The 14,790-nt window shown below is 47.7% G+C and overlaps 1 protein-coding gene across 3 annotated transcripts in view; it reads right to left on the bottom strand.

Moving 5' to 3' along the window:
* Positions 1–10,221, bottom strand: part of FLT1 (fms related tyrosine kinase 1) — a 195,722-nt gene extending 185,501 nt beyond the window's left edge. For 2 of the 3 annotated variants that reach the window (XM_003270218.2, XM_003270219.3), the window contains exon 1: positions 9,860–10,211. In XM_003270218.2, coding sequence (XP_003270266.1) covers positions 9,860–9,923 — 64 coding nt within the window. In that variant the 5' untranslated portion in view covers positions 9,924–10,211. Of the gene's footprint in view, positions 1–9,859 lie in introns of all 3 variants that reach the window. The other variant, XM_030818586.1, reaches the window with a different exon arrangement.
* Positions 10,222–14,790: the final 4,569 nt, after the last annotated feature.

Below are 14,790 nucleotides of genomic sequence, written 5' to 3'. Positions count from 1 at the left end.
CCAAACTCCAGCTTAATAGCTAGACTGAAAAGCAAACATGAAGTGTTACACAGTGGTGTGGTCCATTGTGAGGCTGTGCTCCTCACCACGCAGAGAGGCATCTGCTTCCCACCCCTCGCATCTGAGCTGGGCTTGCTTTGACCAATAGACTGTGGTAGAGCCGTGTTGTAGGAGTTCCAAAGCCTAAGCCTCAATATGCCTTGCAGCTTCCACCATAACACTCTTGCAACACCGCTGCCCCCAGGGAAAGGAAGCCCCGGCCAGGCTACTGAATGAGGAAATATCCCATGAAGAGGGAGGCCCAGCGCCAAGGACCCAGTGGAAATGCCAGGGACTACAGATGCATGAGAAACCCAGGTGAGACCCGAAGGAAAACTACTCAGCTGAGCCTAGCCCAAAGGTCTAAAAGAGTCATGAAGCATAATGCATTGTTGTGTTGGGTGACTCAGTTTTGGCACATCTCGTTACGTAGTAATAGATGGCAGATCCAAATGGCCATTGTGCCTCAGCCTTGTAGAAACAGTGACTGCGTGGCAGTTCAAGTGTACGCTCTTTCTGTATTTGAAAATAAAAGCGCTAAAGTGGAGCTCATGCAATATGAAGAATTAAATGCTCTACAGGTTACCCTGGATGCCCTCAGGAAGGGGGAAGCAGCTTGAATTCTTGGTGTTTCACAAGAAGTGTCCCAGGACCATGGTTTCACACGATAGAAGGCCAGCTCTGTCTCCCACCAGCAGTAGCTTTTCACAACAGTGGGGACAGAACCCTGGCACATCATGAAAGTTAGGAGGCCACCCTGTCCCAACAGGTAGAATTCAGCCACCCAAGTGGGAGCCATACTGATTCCAGCACCGGAAATGCAGATACGGAGGCCCGGATGGAGAGGAAATTTTGCAGGCATACTGGAGGAAACCAGGGCTGGACCAAGGCATGTGGGTGCCCGGAACAGGCCAATAATATGGTGTTTGCCAATATTTTACATAGAGGAAAGACTGAGCGCTCCACAGCATAAGGCAGAGAAGCATAAGGCAGAGAAGGAGGACTATTGTTAGTCTAGACCAGCAATTCACTTCTGCCCCTAACGTACGTACCTCACTCGGCAAAACAGTCCCCCTCTCCTCAGAAGGCAATTTAATCTAGACTCATTGATTCAATGCCCTGGCATTTGATCTAAGTATTCTTTCTTGCACACTCTACTAACACATACTCTTCCTGGCAGGAATTCTCGTAGTTTCTTCCACCTTGTCGTATGTCCATTGATGATTTAGTGCCTTTTACAGATTGGCATTTGGGCAGGTGCCTCCCATGTGGCCAGGCCTCTCAAACTAGCCCCTGGGCAGAGGTTCTCAAAGTGTGAACTCTGGAGCAGGCACAACAGCATCCCCTGGAAACTTGTTAGAAAAGCAAATTCTTGGCCCTACCCCAGGCCTACTGAATGAGAAACTCTGGGGTGGGGCCCAGCTAGCTAGTTTTGCAAGCCCACCAGGTGATTCTAATGTGTGATGAAATTTGAAGTTCTTAACCTCAGCTGCCCATTGGAATCACCCAGGAGCTTTAAAATTACCTATGTCGGCCGGGCGCGGTGGCTCACGTTTGTAATCCCAGCACTTTGGGAGGCCGAGGCGGGCGGATCACAAGGTCAGGAGATCGAGACCACGGTGAAACCCCGTCTCTACTAAAAAATACAAAAAATTAGCCGGGCGTGGTGGCGGGCGCCTGTAGTCCCAGCTACTCGGAGAGGCTGAGGCAGGAGAATGGCGTGAACCCGGGAGGCGGAGCTTGCAGTGAGCCGAGATCGCGCCACTGCACTCCAGCCTGGGCGAAAGAGCAAGACTTCGTCTCAAAAAAAAAAAAAAAAAAAAAAAATTACCTATGTCTAGGTCCCTCTCAAGAGCTCATGATTAAATTGGTCAGGGGTACAGCCAAGACCCGAGGATTTTTAAAAGCTCTCCAGATTTTTTTTTTTTTTTTTTTTTTTTTTTTTTTTTTTTTTTTTTTTTGAGATGGAGTCTCGCTCTGTCGCCCAGGCTGGAGTGCAGTGGCGGGATCTCCGCTCACTGCAAGCTCTGCTCCCGGGTTGACGCCATTCTCCTGCCTCAGCCTCCCCAGTAGCTGGTACTATAGGTGCCCACCATCACGCCCGGCTAACTTTTTGTATTTTTAGTAGAGACGGGGTTTCCATGTTAGCCAGGATGGTCTCGATCCCCTTAACCTTTTGATCCACCCGCCTCGGCCTCCCAAAGTGTTGGGATTACAGGCGTGAGCCATGGCGCCCGGCCAAAGCTCTCCAGATTATTCTAATATAGAGCCCAGGCTGGGGACCACGGCCCTAGAGAGAGGCAAAGGCTTTCATAGAAATCACTTGGCAGACTAATTCCTAATTAGGGTTTTGCTAAAGATGGCCTTGAGTTTAAGTGGTTTCATATTTGTGTATAATAACAGCCAAGACTTTTCATTTATGCTAGGTTCACTTCAGGCCTCTTTTAACAAAAGAATCTGATAATTGTTGTAGCTCTGCCTGTGTAGACCACATGGGTGGTTCTGTGGCTTGAGAGGAAATCCATTTGTGCTCCACCCATTAAATAGAAGGTTAGAAGACCAGGCTGAGAAAAAGTGCCTGTGAGCACCGTGATAATCTGTGAAAAGGTAAAAGCATTTGTCAAGACTGGCAATGATGACAAGGAAGAATGTTAAGTGCAAATACATTCCATTTCAAGCCAGTAAGAGGCACATGAAATGTGCGATCGGCAGCGGCACAATGCAGCGAGACAGTGACACCTCCCTGACAACCAAAAATTCTGCAGGATACTTACTACTGCTGGTTTTTGCCACCAAGTCATTTTCTTTCAAAAGCAAAAGCCTTGTAGAACTTCATGTTTAAAACCTGGCTATTTAATTGCATTTTTACTATTTTCCACCAAATCCATATTTTCCAAGACCTTGATCTCGCCACCCATGATTTGGTTAACCATGGTGTTCTTCAAGACCACAACCTCTGTTTACTTTGATTACAAGACTAAGCCAAGTACAAGATTTTGTAAAGAATTTTGGAGGAGGACACAGCTGTCCCAGCAGAAGGCGGCATGAGACCAACGTGGGAGCCAGAAGAGAGAGGTTCCTGGCTGGCCCAGGTCTGCTCCCTTAGTCACACACGTCAAAGTTCATCACTAGGGTGTTAGTGAAGAGGAAATGGGACCAGGCGCGGTGGCTCACGCCTGTAATCTCAGCACTTTGGGAGATCGAGGCGGGTGGATCACCTGAGGCCATGAGTTCAAGACCAGCCTGGCCAATATGGCAAAACCCTGTCTCTACAAAAAATACAAAAAAATTAGCTGAGCATGATGGTACATGCCTGTAATCCCAGCTACTTGGGAGGCTGAGGCACAAGAATCATTTGAACCTGGGAGGTGGAGGTGGCAGTGAGCCAGGATTGCACCACTGCATTCCAGCCTGGGCAGCAGAGCAAGACTCTGTCTCAAAAAAAAGGAAATGGACCCTGACACCAGAACTGACTTTGGATCCTTCACTAAAATCAATGCTTCTCAATTTTTAATGAAAAAACAAACAAACAAAAAACACGTGGGGATTTTATTAAAGTATAGGCTCTGAGTCATCAAGTTCCCAGGGGATGCTGATGTTGCTGGACCTCGGAGCACACAGAGAGAAGCATATTTTGGAGTATGATGTGGGAATGTGCAGTGTGGGCCGGGATGGGGGTGAGGATAGGGAGGCACCAGCTTGAGCCCAAGCCATGGGATTCCAATTTTTAAGAACATATCTTGCACCTAGCAGGGTAGTCCTGCCAGGAACCCATTTATATGAAGGGTTGAGGAAACCTCATCCTAAAGAAAGAGGAAGTTAGACAGATCAGTGTGGTCCTATAGCCAAGGCCCCTATTAAAACAGAGTTGATTCTGACTGTGGCCAGACCTCTGTCGTTCAGGTATGCCATCTCAGCCCAGCACCCAAGGACTTGGCTTTGAGTCTAAGAGAGGGCAAGAAAGTCAAACCCTAAAATTTGAGGACTCTGTTCTCTCTAAAAATTGTATAACACACTGTAGGCAAAGGCTGAAGTGCTTAGCACCTCACCAACAGAGGCTAAGACAGGACTTCTGCAGTGGCCAGAGCCTGGCTTTGGTGGCTCACAGGCCCCAGTGAAGCACTGTGCCCACACAGGAGGGGAGGACACGAGATAGTTTCTCAAAGAGTTGAAAATCATGGCTGATCTCATACATCTCAATCGCTCACTGAAGAGGACAAATATTATCTGTTGAGAACAGTTACTTTAAGTAATCCCTTGTAAATGAGGCCAAATGAACAGGCAGGAGCACATTACTATACTGTGGAATAAACTCATGGAATAAATTTGTATCTGAGATTGCTTCTTCGAAATGATAGTGTGGCTACGTATTCATTCATTTACTCATTCATTCCAACACTTACCGAGAGTCTCTGTACAAGGCTTTATATTAGGTGCCAGCGGTCTAAGGACAGCTAAGACATGGGGTGTCTCCCAAAGAGAAAGGACACAGACACATAAAATCCTAATGCAAAGTGAGAATTACTGAAGGAGGAGTACACCGCAGGGCTACAGGAGAGCAGAAGAAATGGCAGGTGCTGTCTGGGAGCTACAAGGAGGGGCTCCCAGAGATGGTGATTACTGGGCTGGATCTTGCAAGTAGGGGAGGAGGAGACACAGAGGGAGGGAAAAGGTCTTGCAGGCAGACGAGCAGCACGAACACAGTGATGAAAGTGAAGGCGCCTCTGAAGAAGGCGGAGTAATTTGTTTGACTAGGGTAGAGTTTGTGTAGCTGGAACCCAGTGTGTGTGTGGAGAGAAGTGGCGAAAGACAAAGCTAGTACCATAAGCCACAAGTATGTAAGCCACAGCTGTTCAGAAAAAGGATCCCAAGTGCTCGTAAGGAAAGTTAATCTTCTCATCAAATCTCTTGGCATGCTACTAAGCAGCCATCATTTTGATTCTTAGTTTAAATCCCTTATGCGCTTTAAGAAAATAGAAGAAAACTTCATATTAAAAAGATGTCATTTCGAAAGAAATTTTAGCACTGTAATAATGTTAGTCAATAAATATTTGAACATTTGTCTTCCGTTTGGGGAAGAGGAAATACACCAGTGAAGAAGAGATGTTGTCTGTAGCAGGAACATCAGGTTCTGTTCCTGGGCCTGCCGCTAGCCAGCTGTTGACCTTGAAAAACAGCACTGGCCTCCTCTGGGCCAGTTTTCTTATCTCTGGCAGGAGTAGATTGGGTCAATGAGGTTCCATCTAGCTCTTACAATGTGTGTGGGTGTCTGTGAGACAAGATCAAGTCCCTCAAAGAGCTCAAAATTGAGGAAAGGAGCAGCAATCAGAAACGGCTTTCAGGCATCCAGCTTTACCAAGACGGATGGGAAATCCCCAGGAATTCTTGACATCTCCCCACATCCGCCCCAGCGGCAATGCAGGAAATCTAGTCCACTATCTTCAGCAGACTCAATGCAACTGTTTCCTTAATGAACCCCCCTGCAGCCCCGTGAGCTAAGTCAGAGGCTTTCTTTTCAAGCCCTCCCTCAAATACCCCATTCCTCCAATTTCCTTCCCCTCCCTCAATCTGGTATAAAATCCAGCAATTTAATCAGCAGCATGCAATTTCCACAGCACCCAAGAGTGCGAGGAAGCACCAGTGATCCTGGAAAGCATTTGGCAGGAGATCTTGTCATTTCTTACAAGCCTCTCCTGTAAACGAAGGCCAATAGAGCAGAATGGACTGTTCGGTTCTACCAAATTGCTTAAACCAAATGCCACAGATGGTCTATGCTTTTAACTACTCACAGTAATATATTTTTACTTAAAAAAAAGTCTGGTATGATTTCAAATGCCCTTCCTCCCCTACCTGCAATGAGAAATGCACTGAAAAATGATGATATTTACTTGATACCCAACACACCCCTAACTGTGACATCCAAACCAAGAACTAGACACACCTGGCCTCTACTAACACCAGCAGGCTTCACATTTAACATTCACGTGCCAAGATAGCTTCTCTCACTTTTTTTCCATTTTTATCCCCACCCACATACACATATCAGTTTAAAGCACTACAGAAGCTACTTACTCTGTTATTTGTTCTTGTCTTGCCCAACTGCCCAAGCCAGGTCAAATATAAGCTATAACTCTGCTGTGTACACCTCAATAGGCTGCATAATCTTCCTCAAAGACATTACATTATTTTGGTCAATATAAAACCATTTTTTTGTAACACATCACTTTCAACTTCCATATTAAATAAATTTGAAGTAGACTTAGAAATGTCTCGATCATTTTTGGAAAGAACAAAGTAATTACTTGGTTTGTTTCTCAAAAGTCATGTAAAGTAGGCTCAATTTTAAATAAGGGGTTTAGTACCCCTGTTAAAATCTGGAACTTTTTTTAAAAGAATAAAACCACGTTTTTTAATCAAATAAGTGTTAGTTTCAAAAATTCAAGAAATAAATAGGGGTTTAAAATGACTGCTATCCTTAGAAGAGTTAATGCAACTAGAGTTTTGAGGGAGCATCTACTTTATAGAGTTATACATTCTGCTAGTGAAAAAAGCCCAAGATAAAGATGACTGCTGGCTCAGGCATCCTCTACCAGCCCTTCTCTTCCAAAACAGCCTACTCAAGGCCAAATTGACTGGCTGTTTAGGTACCTACTACTAAAGAAAAAGAAAGTTTAATGTGATTAGCAGGGGAAACCCAGTTCATCCTAATAGCCCCAGCATCATACGGTTTCTCATCCACTCTGTATACAAATATAAATAAGGTGGGGAAGAGAAAAGAGAAAGACAGACATGGTGTTCAGGCCATTTCTTGGAATCATTCATTGAATTTTGGAGTCAGAAAAGGGCCTTAGAAATCAACCACCTATACTAACGTCTTCATTTTACACACGAAAACAAAGTACCCACTTGGTGATCATTAGAAAAAGAAACCAGATAGCCTATTATAGAATGTCCAACAGGGAAATTAAAAAAAGTAACAAAGTGCTAAAATATTAAGTAAAAATATTTGAGGAACTGGAGTAAGTAGTCACCTACAGTTCATTTGTAACATCATGCTTCAGCTGGAAAACTGTAGGCTGCCAAAGCTCCTAAATAATTAATATTTTGAATATGCAATTTAGACCAAAAAAAGTGCAGCTTCATAAAACCTTGGAAAAAACAACAAAAATTGTTACAAAAATTAACTTTATTATAAGAGATTTATTATATTCAATTTGAAATAGGTATTTTCATGTACACTTTGATTTAATATTATTAATGTGGACTTCCTTCACAAAATTCACAATTTCAGTATTTCCACTTAGTTATAGTAAATTGTAAATGTTAGCTGTTCAAGAACTCAAGAAAAATGAGGGCAAAGAAAAAGATATGTAGCTTTCATCCAGGTTGTGATACCTTAAAAGTAAGAAATGAGACTCAGAGCTGGAGAAACAGTATTGGTATCCTTTATAGAGAAAGAGCAATAGAGAGGACTTGAAAGTATCTGAATTATTGGCATCTTTTTATTTCCCAGAAGGTCTGGAAGAGGTAAATAAACTCTTTAGAGGGGAAAGGCATTATCTTTTTGTATTACTGAGCCTCTGGTTATTTTACCTCTCAATGCATGTGCACACCAGGCATGCACACACACACAATATTAATAGCTAATAAGTATTCAAAGATTACATAGTACCTGAAGAAAGACAGACCCAGGTTCATAATGATGCAAGAGAACTCTGCAGTGGGGAACCGTGGCTTCTTACTAGATATTGCTTCCCAGATATGCAGCCTCTCAGTTGAGCATGAAAGCCCTGATGCGGTTTGTAAAGTAGGCAGTAGCTGATTGTTTACTGTGAGTTGCTTGTTAACCAGATAGAGAAACTATGGGTTTTCAAAAGCACCCATGATGCAGACTGAGCTAACATGAGCTAACAGAGTGTTCTGTTAACTGTCAGGTAAAGAGGTTCTCAGCTTGCCAACGTTAGTCCTTTCTTCCCAAAAAAGTGCAAATTAAAAAAAGAAATTCAGAGTTCCAAAACTGCCGCCCCATTTAAGTAAATTATAATCTAAGGAAAATCACAAGAGGATCCCACTCACGCTTCTGTAAAGTTTCCACCTATCTAAGATGCTTCCAATTACAAAGAAAACGATGCTTCGCCAAAGTCAGCATGTTTTTGAAATAAAGATATATCTATGTGAAGCAGAAAATCTAATAAATCACGTGCTTTTCCCTCCGTAATTTTAGATTCATGTACTTTACCTAGATTTATCTTCACATAATAGTCGAGTGAGGTATTTAAATTCTCTAAGCAATTATATTTTAATACAAGTGACTTTTCAAAACAAAAAATGTATTTGTGAAATAGAAGATACAACATTTTATTTAATATAGTTAGAGCACCTTTCCCAACCTACAGCGAGTTCTCAGAAGTTACCACTTCGCCCTGTCTCCGGGTTTAGTAGTTTCGCCAATCTAATTGGAACTATTACTTGTTACTTGGAAACTGACGGTCTGGTTAGTCTTCCCACTGAGAAAGAATATTTAATTATTACTGCTTTTTGGGTTTAACAAGCTTTTTTTGTTGTTGTTGTAGTTGTTCTAATATGCTCCATCCTACTGACTTTTCTTCCCGGGAATCATTGCAATGACTTATTTTATACTACTATATTTTATTTCATATTTTACCTTTTCTCCACGATGCTTAAAAGAAAGGCGCTCCGAAATCTGGCTCTCTGCGCCCAGGGGAACGAGGCACAAGTCTCCGCCACTCAGCCCCACTGAGCAGAGACTGCGAGTCCGAACCCTCAAGTTCCTCGGGGCTTTGACCCCTCGATGGCGGCGGTCTAACTGCTGGTAAAACCCCCGGCCCCTGACGGTTCCACCGCCCGTCTCCCAAACGCCCAGCGAAGGCTGACTTACGTGGCGGGCGGACCTCAGCGATTCCTCAAACCGCATCGTTTGGTCAAAATCGCCCGCCCTCTCTTCGCTCGGATTTTAAAGGCTAGCCTTGTAAGTCAGTAACTTAACGGTATTTGGGCCCTGGGCTGCCCTCGTCGGTCAGGGTCACTGATGTCGGCGACACGGGCTGGACCGCGCACCCCGCCTGCTCCCGGCAGAGGCCCCACCCGGGTGGCTGAGCCCAGCGCACTGGGGCCCCGCGGTCCGCGAGCGGCGAGGAGGAGCGGGCGCTAGCCGAGCGTTCCCCGGGACAGTCCAGCTCGGGGACCGAAGCGGGTCATGGGATGCCGGCGCTGGCCCTCTCCTGAGATCCTCCGGCTCCCCGCAGGCACGCGTCCCCTCCAAATCGGCTCCCCTCCTACACTCTCGTGGCGCTAGGTCGCAGCCAGTGCCCAATATCACCAACGTCCCGGCCTCAGCCCAGCCCCGGGCAGCCTGGCGGCCTTTCAGGAGCCTCTGCTCCCGGCTCCGGCGGACCCTGCGTATCTGCGCCAGGCCCCCTGGGAGCGGGCTCTGGGTGCCAGGCAGGTCCGGGTGCGTGCTGCTCCTAGTGCCCAGGGCCTCGGCAGTGAGACCCCAACCCGACAGCTGGATAAGGGATCAGCGATCCTGTCGCAAACGGACAGCCCCAGCGCGGACCCGGTCTGAGCGCTGATGCTCGCGAGTCCAGGGCAGCCACTCCTCGAGGCACTCCCTCGGAGAAAGGGCGCAGCGGCCCCAAGCGTGCCCGCTGCAACTAGTGTCCCAGGTTCTCGCCGTAGCCCGCTTCTCCGGGCTGCAGCCTAGTCTCCCCGCGTGCACCCCGCCCTGGCCTCGGAGGCTCTGCCCTCCGGCCGCCCCATCGCAGCCCGCCTCAGGCCCGGGCCCCCAGCCGCGCCTCACCTGTGAGAAGCAGACAGCTGAGCAGCGCGCACAGCAGGACCCCGGTGTCCCAGCAGCTGACCATGGTGAGAGCGACGCGGCCTGCTCGCCGGGTGCCCGCGCTCCCCGCGGCCAAAGACCCGGCCGCCAGAGTCCGTCCTCTCGTTCTCCGCCGCCGCCGGCCCCGCGCCCTGAGCGCCCGTCTCGCGGCTCCAGCCAGGAGACAACCACTTCCCCGGGTAATCCTCGCCGCCAGGCGCCCGCTGGCCGCTGCACCCGAGCCCCGGAGCCCGCTCCGAGCCGCCGCTGCTGCCGGGGAGGAGCCGAGAGGAGTGTCCGCCTGGCGTGCTCAGAGCCTCCCGCGGACCTCGATGAAGAAGAGCCGAGGGCGGGGGCGATTTATAACCTTTCCCCAGCCCACTTCCTACCCCGGCACCTCCTTCTGGTGACGTCAAGGGGTCCCCCACCCCTCATCCGCCTCCCCACCTACCCTCTTCTTCCTCCCAGGCTCGCTTCCCTGCGGCTACGGAGAGGGGCGGGGGCCGACGAGGGCGGGTGGCCCGGGGCCGAGCGCGCGTGAGGAGGTGCTGGCGACGCGGGCCTGGGAGCACGGCCCCGGCAGGTTCAGGGTCTTTGCTCCGCGCCCTCTTGCCCTTGCCCCTCCTCCTGCCCATCGCGCTCAGGAAATCCTTGCAGACTCCCTCCACCCGGCTTACTCAGCTCTGGGGGCCGCCCGAAACTGGGGAAGGGACAAGGCTGAAGCTCCGCCGCCCGGCCCTAGGGGCGGAAAGTCCGATCCAAGGGAAGCTGGCCGCGCCTCCGCGACGGTGTTCTTGGCACGGAGGACTGAGGCGCAGTCCAGCTGTCTCCCCTTGCCTGCTCTTCCCGCGCTGTCCCGCCGCTCCTGGCCCCGTCAGATTGTCCTGAGAAGTCTAGGAAGGCACCAGAGACCCTCCGCACAAGGCACTGAACCTGGAGCGCCTGAGGGGAACTGACGCTTGCCTGGCACCTTTGGGAAGACTGCGAACCAGCTCAGGTCCCAGGGGAGCGCGTCCGTGTCTTTTTCGGCCGCATTGATGCACCCGCCCAAGTCATTTCCTCAATCTTCTGCTTCCTAGAAGCAAAACAAGGAATAACATTATGATACCTTTAAAAAGCTGAGGCGTGAAACTGCTCCTGCAACTTGGAAACGCAGGGCACTTGAACTTTATTTCCTAAATGCCCGAAAAAGAAATCTTTCTGGTGGCAGCTCGCTACTCAAGATGAGTGACTCTGACCACAACCGGGTGAAATTAACTTGAGGCCCTAGATCATTTGCTATGACACTAATTCCACGTTGTTCCTCAATTATGTCTCCATTACCTCAAAGGCTGAAGTCGTCCTGGGCTGCACGGAGCAGCCCAGTCTTGTCTCCGTAAATACCGCAGATTTGAAAAATAGTCCTATTGGAACCCGTCAGAGGGACGTAATACAAGGGACTGTGATGGCTCTTGAACGGAGCCAGCGACTCTTCCTGAAGGACTGGACTACTCCCCGCCTGGGAAGGTTGGGTAACCCAAAGTTGCCACATTTCTGGGCTGCACACCAAGGAGAGGCCTCGGCCACTCCACACAGGAAATGCACGTCTGGGCACCTGGAGCCACAGGACCTGAGCCACTAACTCTCCCTGGATCCCTTCTGGTTCAGAGGCAAGGAAGACTGCCGGAGTCATTGCTTGCCTGCTGGCTTCACCAGCCCTTTCTATTTTTCCAGTTCTCCTCACCACTCTCCCTAGCGCCTTTCTCTGCCTCCTGCACCCCTGCGTCCTCTAAAACCCACAGCATCATCCCGCAGAACAGCTGGAAGCCGACAGCCGATCCTTCTTCTTGCTGGTCCCCCAGCCCAGAACACAGCCTGGGACATATGTGCAGAGCCACAGTGTCTGTCGGTCTCACCCGAGAGCTGCTTGTCACTCCCACACCCTCTTTCAAGGAGAAGCTGTCAGCATTGTCCTTCTGCAGCATTCAACAGGGGCCAGGCATTGGGTTAGGGCTGAAAACACTGATGGAGAGCCATCATCTTTGCCTTCTAAAGGGCTTGGACTGTGATAAGAAGGTGGACACTTGAAGAGGCTGCAATGCAGGACCGGCATTCCAGTGCTGGAGGGGTGTTTAGTCCTCCATCGGCTCAGAGAAGAAAAGGCAAATTTATTGGCAGGGAAAACCCAAGGAGGGCTTCTCAGGAGAGACACACACTTGACTCTAGGGGAAAGTGGTCCATAGTACCATGTACAAAGGTTTTATTTGCTAATACATTTTTTCAAATGCCATTTTGATATTTTTAACTCATAAAGAGACAACACTTTCCAAACCTGCTGCCAGCAATGAATCTACATTGTGTCTGTAAAGCCAGAACAGGTATTTGATGGACAGCTGAAACAATCTTTATAATCTAAGATGCTAATCAATGATATTAACATGTTGCTCAATTATTTAAGGTTAATAAGGTCACATTCGAACCTAAGATTTATATTAAAACTATGCTGCAGTAAGGGTGGGCTTCCACATTTCCCAACTACTGTTTTGAAAAGTTGCTTTTAATTAGCGTCAGCAATTTATTGACTATGAATTCTTTGTTAGTTGCATTAGCGTTCTCACAAAGAACTCAAAAATGCTACAAATTTTAGCTTAGATATGGGGAATAAAGGTATAGCTCCCAATCCTCTCCCCAAAAGAGATAATACCTTTGAATGAGAACGGGCTATAGCACTCTCCTAACGAAATCACTAATGAAAGAGGTTTTATAGATAATACTGATGGAGAAGATCGAATTCAACACGCCTGGTGGGTATAAAAAGCCATTGAAGTAGACAATCTGCTTGCTTCCTGCTCACATACAAAAGAACATTTCATCTCCTGTTTGGTTAGCAAAACCAGACACTCTCTCTTGTTATCAGCTACGAACATTCTCTTGAGGTTTCTTTCTCACCCCTATTCAGAAGCACACTGTTGCTAAATCCATCAGCTTTAATATTCGAGACTGAATAAGAGTGCTGGAGCACCAGTGTGAGAGACAGGAGAGAGCCCAGGCTCTCACCTTCCTCCAAAGACCAAGCGTGGAGCTGATGAGCTACAGTCACTGAGGACCAGTCAGGAATTTCTTTCCCACTTGGGTTAGGTAGCTTGATACAAAAGGAAAAATACACTCTATGGGTATACTCTGCGTAATGCAAATATGTATGGTTGAATACAAGAACCAAATGATCTCATAAAACCCTTCTGTGTTATATTTTAAAAAGCTTCACAGTACATATCCTCTGGACAGTTCAGGCTCCTTGGTCTAAAAAGCACGCACTCCCAAATCTCTGCTAAGAAGTTCTGCGGAGTTCACCAGGCAGGCACATGTATGATTTTACTTATCAGATGCTGATGACCTCATTGGCTCAAAAGTCTTGCTATGGGAAGCTACCACTGTGGCTGAAATGCCCCCATTTTCAAAGAACTTAAACATCTGGTATTGGGTTTAAAAGCCATTCAACTCATCTACCGAGTCAATTCGTGGAATTCCTCTTCAATGCTCCAATATCTCCGCATGAAAATTTATTGAACACTTAAAAACACCTCCTGTGCCGTGGGCATCTTGTCTCCAGCCTCAACATTCACGTCCCTTTGGTCACTCTTCAGCTGACATGCTCCAGAAATTCCATCCAGCTCTGATTAGAAGTCTGCAGCATATCAGTGTCCCTGCAGGTGACACGCTTAGGATTGAAAATGCAGCACAATTATCACTTCCCTCCTCCTAGAGGTAGTTTTTCTTTCAGGCAGAGAGAAAAACCTGTGGGAAGGCCCAGTGGGAGCAAGGAAGGAAAATCGTTCAGGTGGGAAGAGTAGCGTGGAGAAGGAAGCACAGGGAACAGCCCCCTCCTGGAGATGAGGCCAGTGCCACCGAGAGCAGGGCAGCACTGCCCTGGTGGCACCTCTGGGGCCACTGGCCTGGGCTCCCTGGCTCCTCCTGTTCCTGCTACTCATGTTCCCATCTGCTCCTGACTACCTTCTCCCTGACATGGGTGGGCGCTGCTGCTGTTTATAAGATCGCCATTGGCTTTACTTGGAATTCTCCTCCTGCTACTCCCAGGGGCTACTACAGAGGGAACTTGCTTCTGTTCCTGGGACCTAAGATCAAAGGAGCCTTTTCTGTCAGCGCCTTCATACCTTGGACTCTTCCGGAACTTACTCTTGGTTAAAGCCCCAAGGCTTTCTCACGAGAGCTGCTATCTGGCTGCCCTTGTGCAGCCGCCGCTTGGGTTGACTCAGGCTGCAGGCCCTGGGCCTGTTGTTTAAGCCTCTTGTTTGTTTTAGTCTGTCTTTCCGGCACATCGAAGTCTTTCTGGTCTCTGATTCTGCCATCCTGTGGACTTTCTATAGCTCCTGCTTCAAATGATCCACAAATATGGTAAACGTGCCTTCTGGGTCATCATCAAAATCACTGACGAGGACAAAGTTGAGTGAGTGAAGGAATGAATGAATGAATGGAAAGATGAAAGTAGAGATCTGTGGAGGTTGAATAAACCAAGGAAGGACTCAAATTATTCCTTTGTGTCATTATCTCTAGCTGTATGTTCACCAAAGGAGGCTGCATATTAACTCATTCACATTTACCATGTCATTATTTAGGAATAATTGATGGTCCTAGCAAGAGAAAATAAGACAGGTAGGTTTTATCGAAGGCATACTAGAAAAGTTGAAAGGAAAAAAAAAAAAAAAAGACCACACTGGGATAGTTAGAGAAGCATGGGGAAGGGGAAACGGCAAATCAGAGCAGCAAATAAAGCCTAAAAGAAAAGTGGCCAATTAGAGTAATCTCTAGGAACGTCCTCTAATCAGTATCACTACCATCTTGCCTAAGGTCAGTTGTATCTCAGCACTTAACTGCCAGCCATTGACTTTTCCCCTTACTCTTTTTCCTGTTTTATT

The sequence above is a fragment of the Nomascus leucogenys genome, chromosome 9 (genome assembly GCF_006542625.1).
Source record: "Nomascus leucogenys isolate Asia chromosome 9, Asia_NLE_v1, whole genome shotgun sequence".
NCBI lineage: Eukaryota > Metazoa > Chordata > Mammalia > Primates > Hylobatidae > Nomascus > Nomascus leucogenys.
Note: the sequence above shows the minus strand (reverse complement) of the source record. Positions and strands in the feature narration are given on the sequence as shown.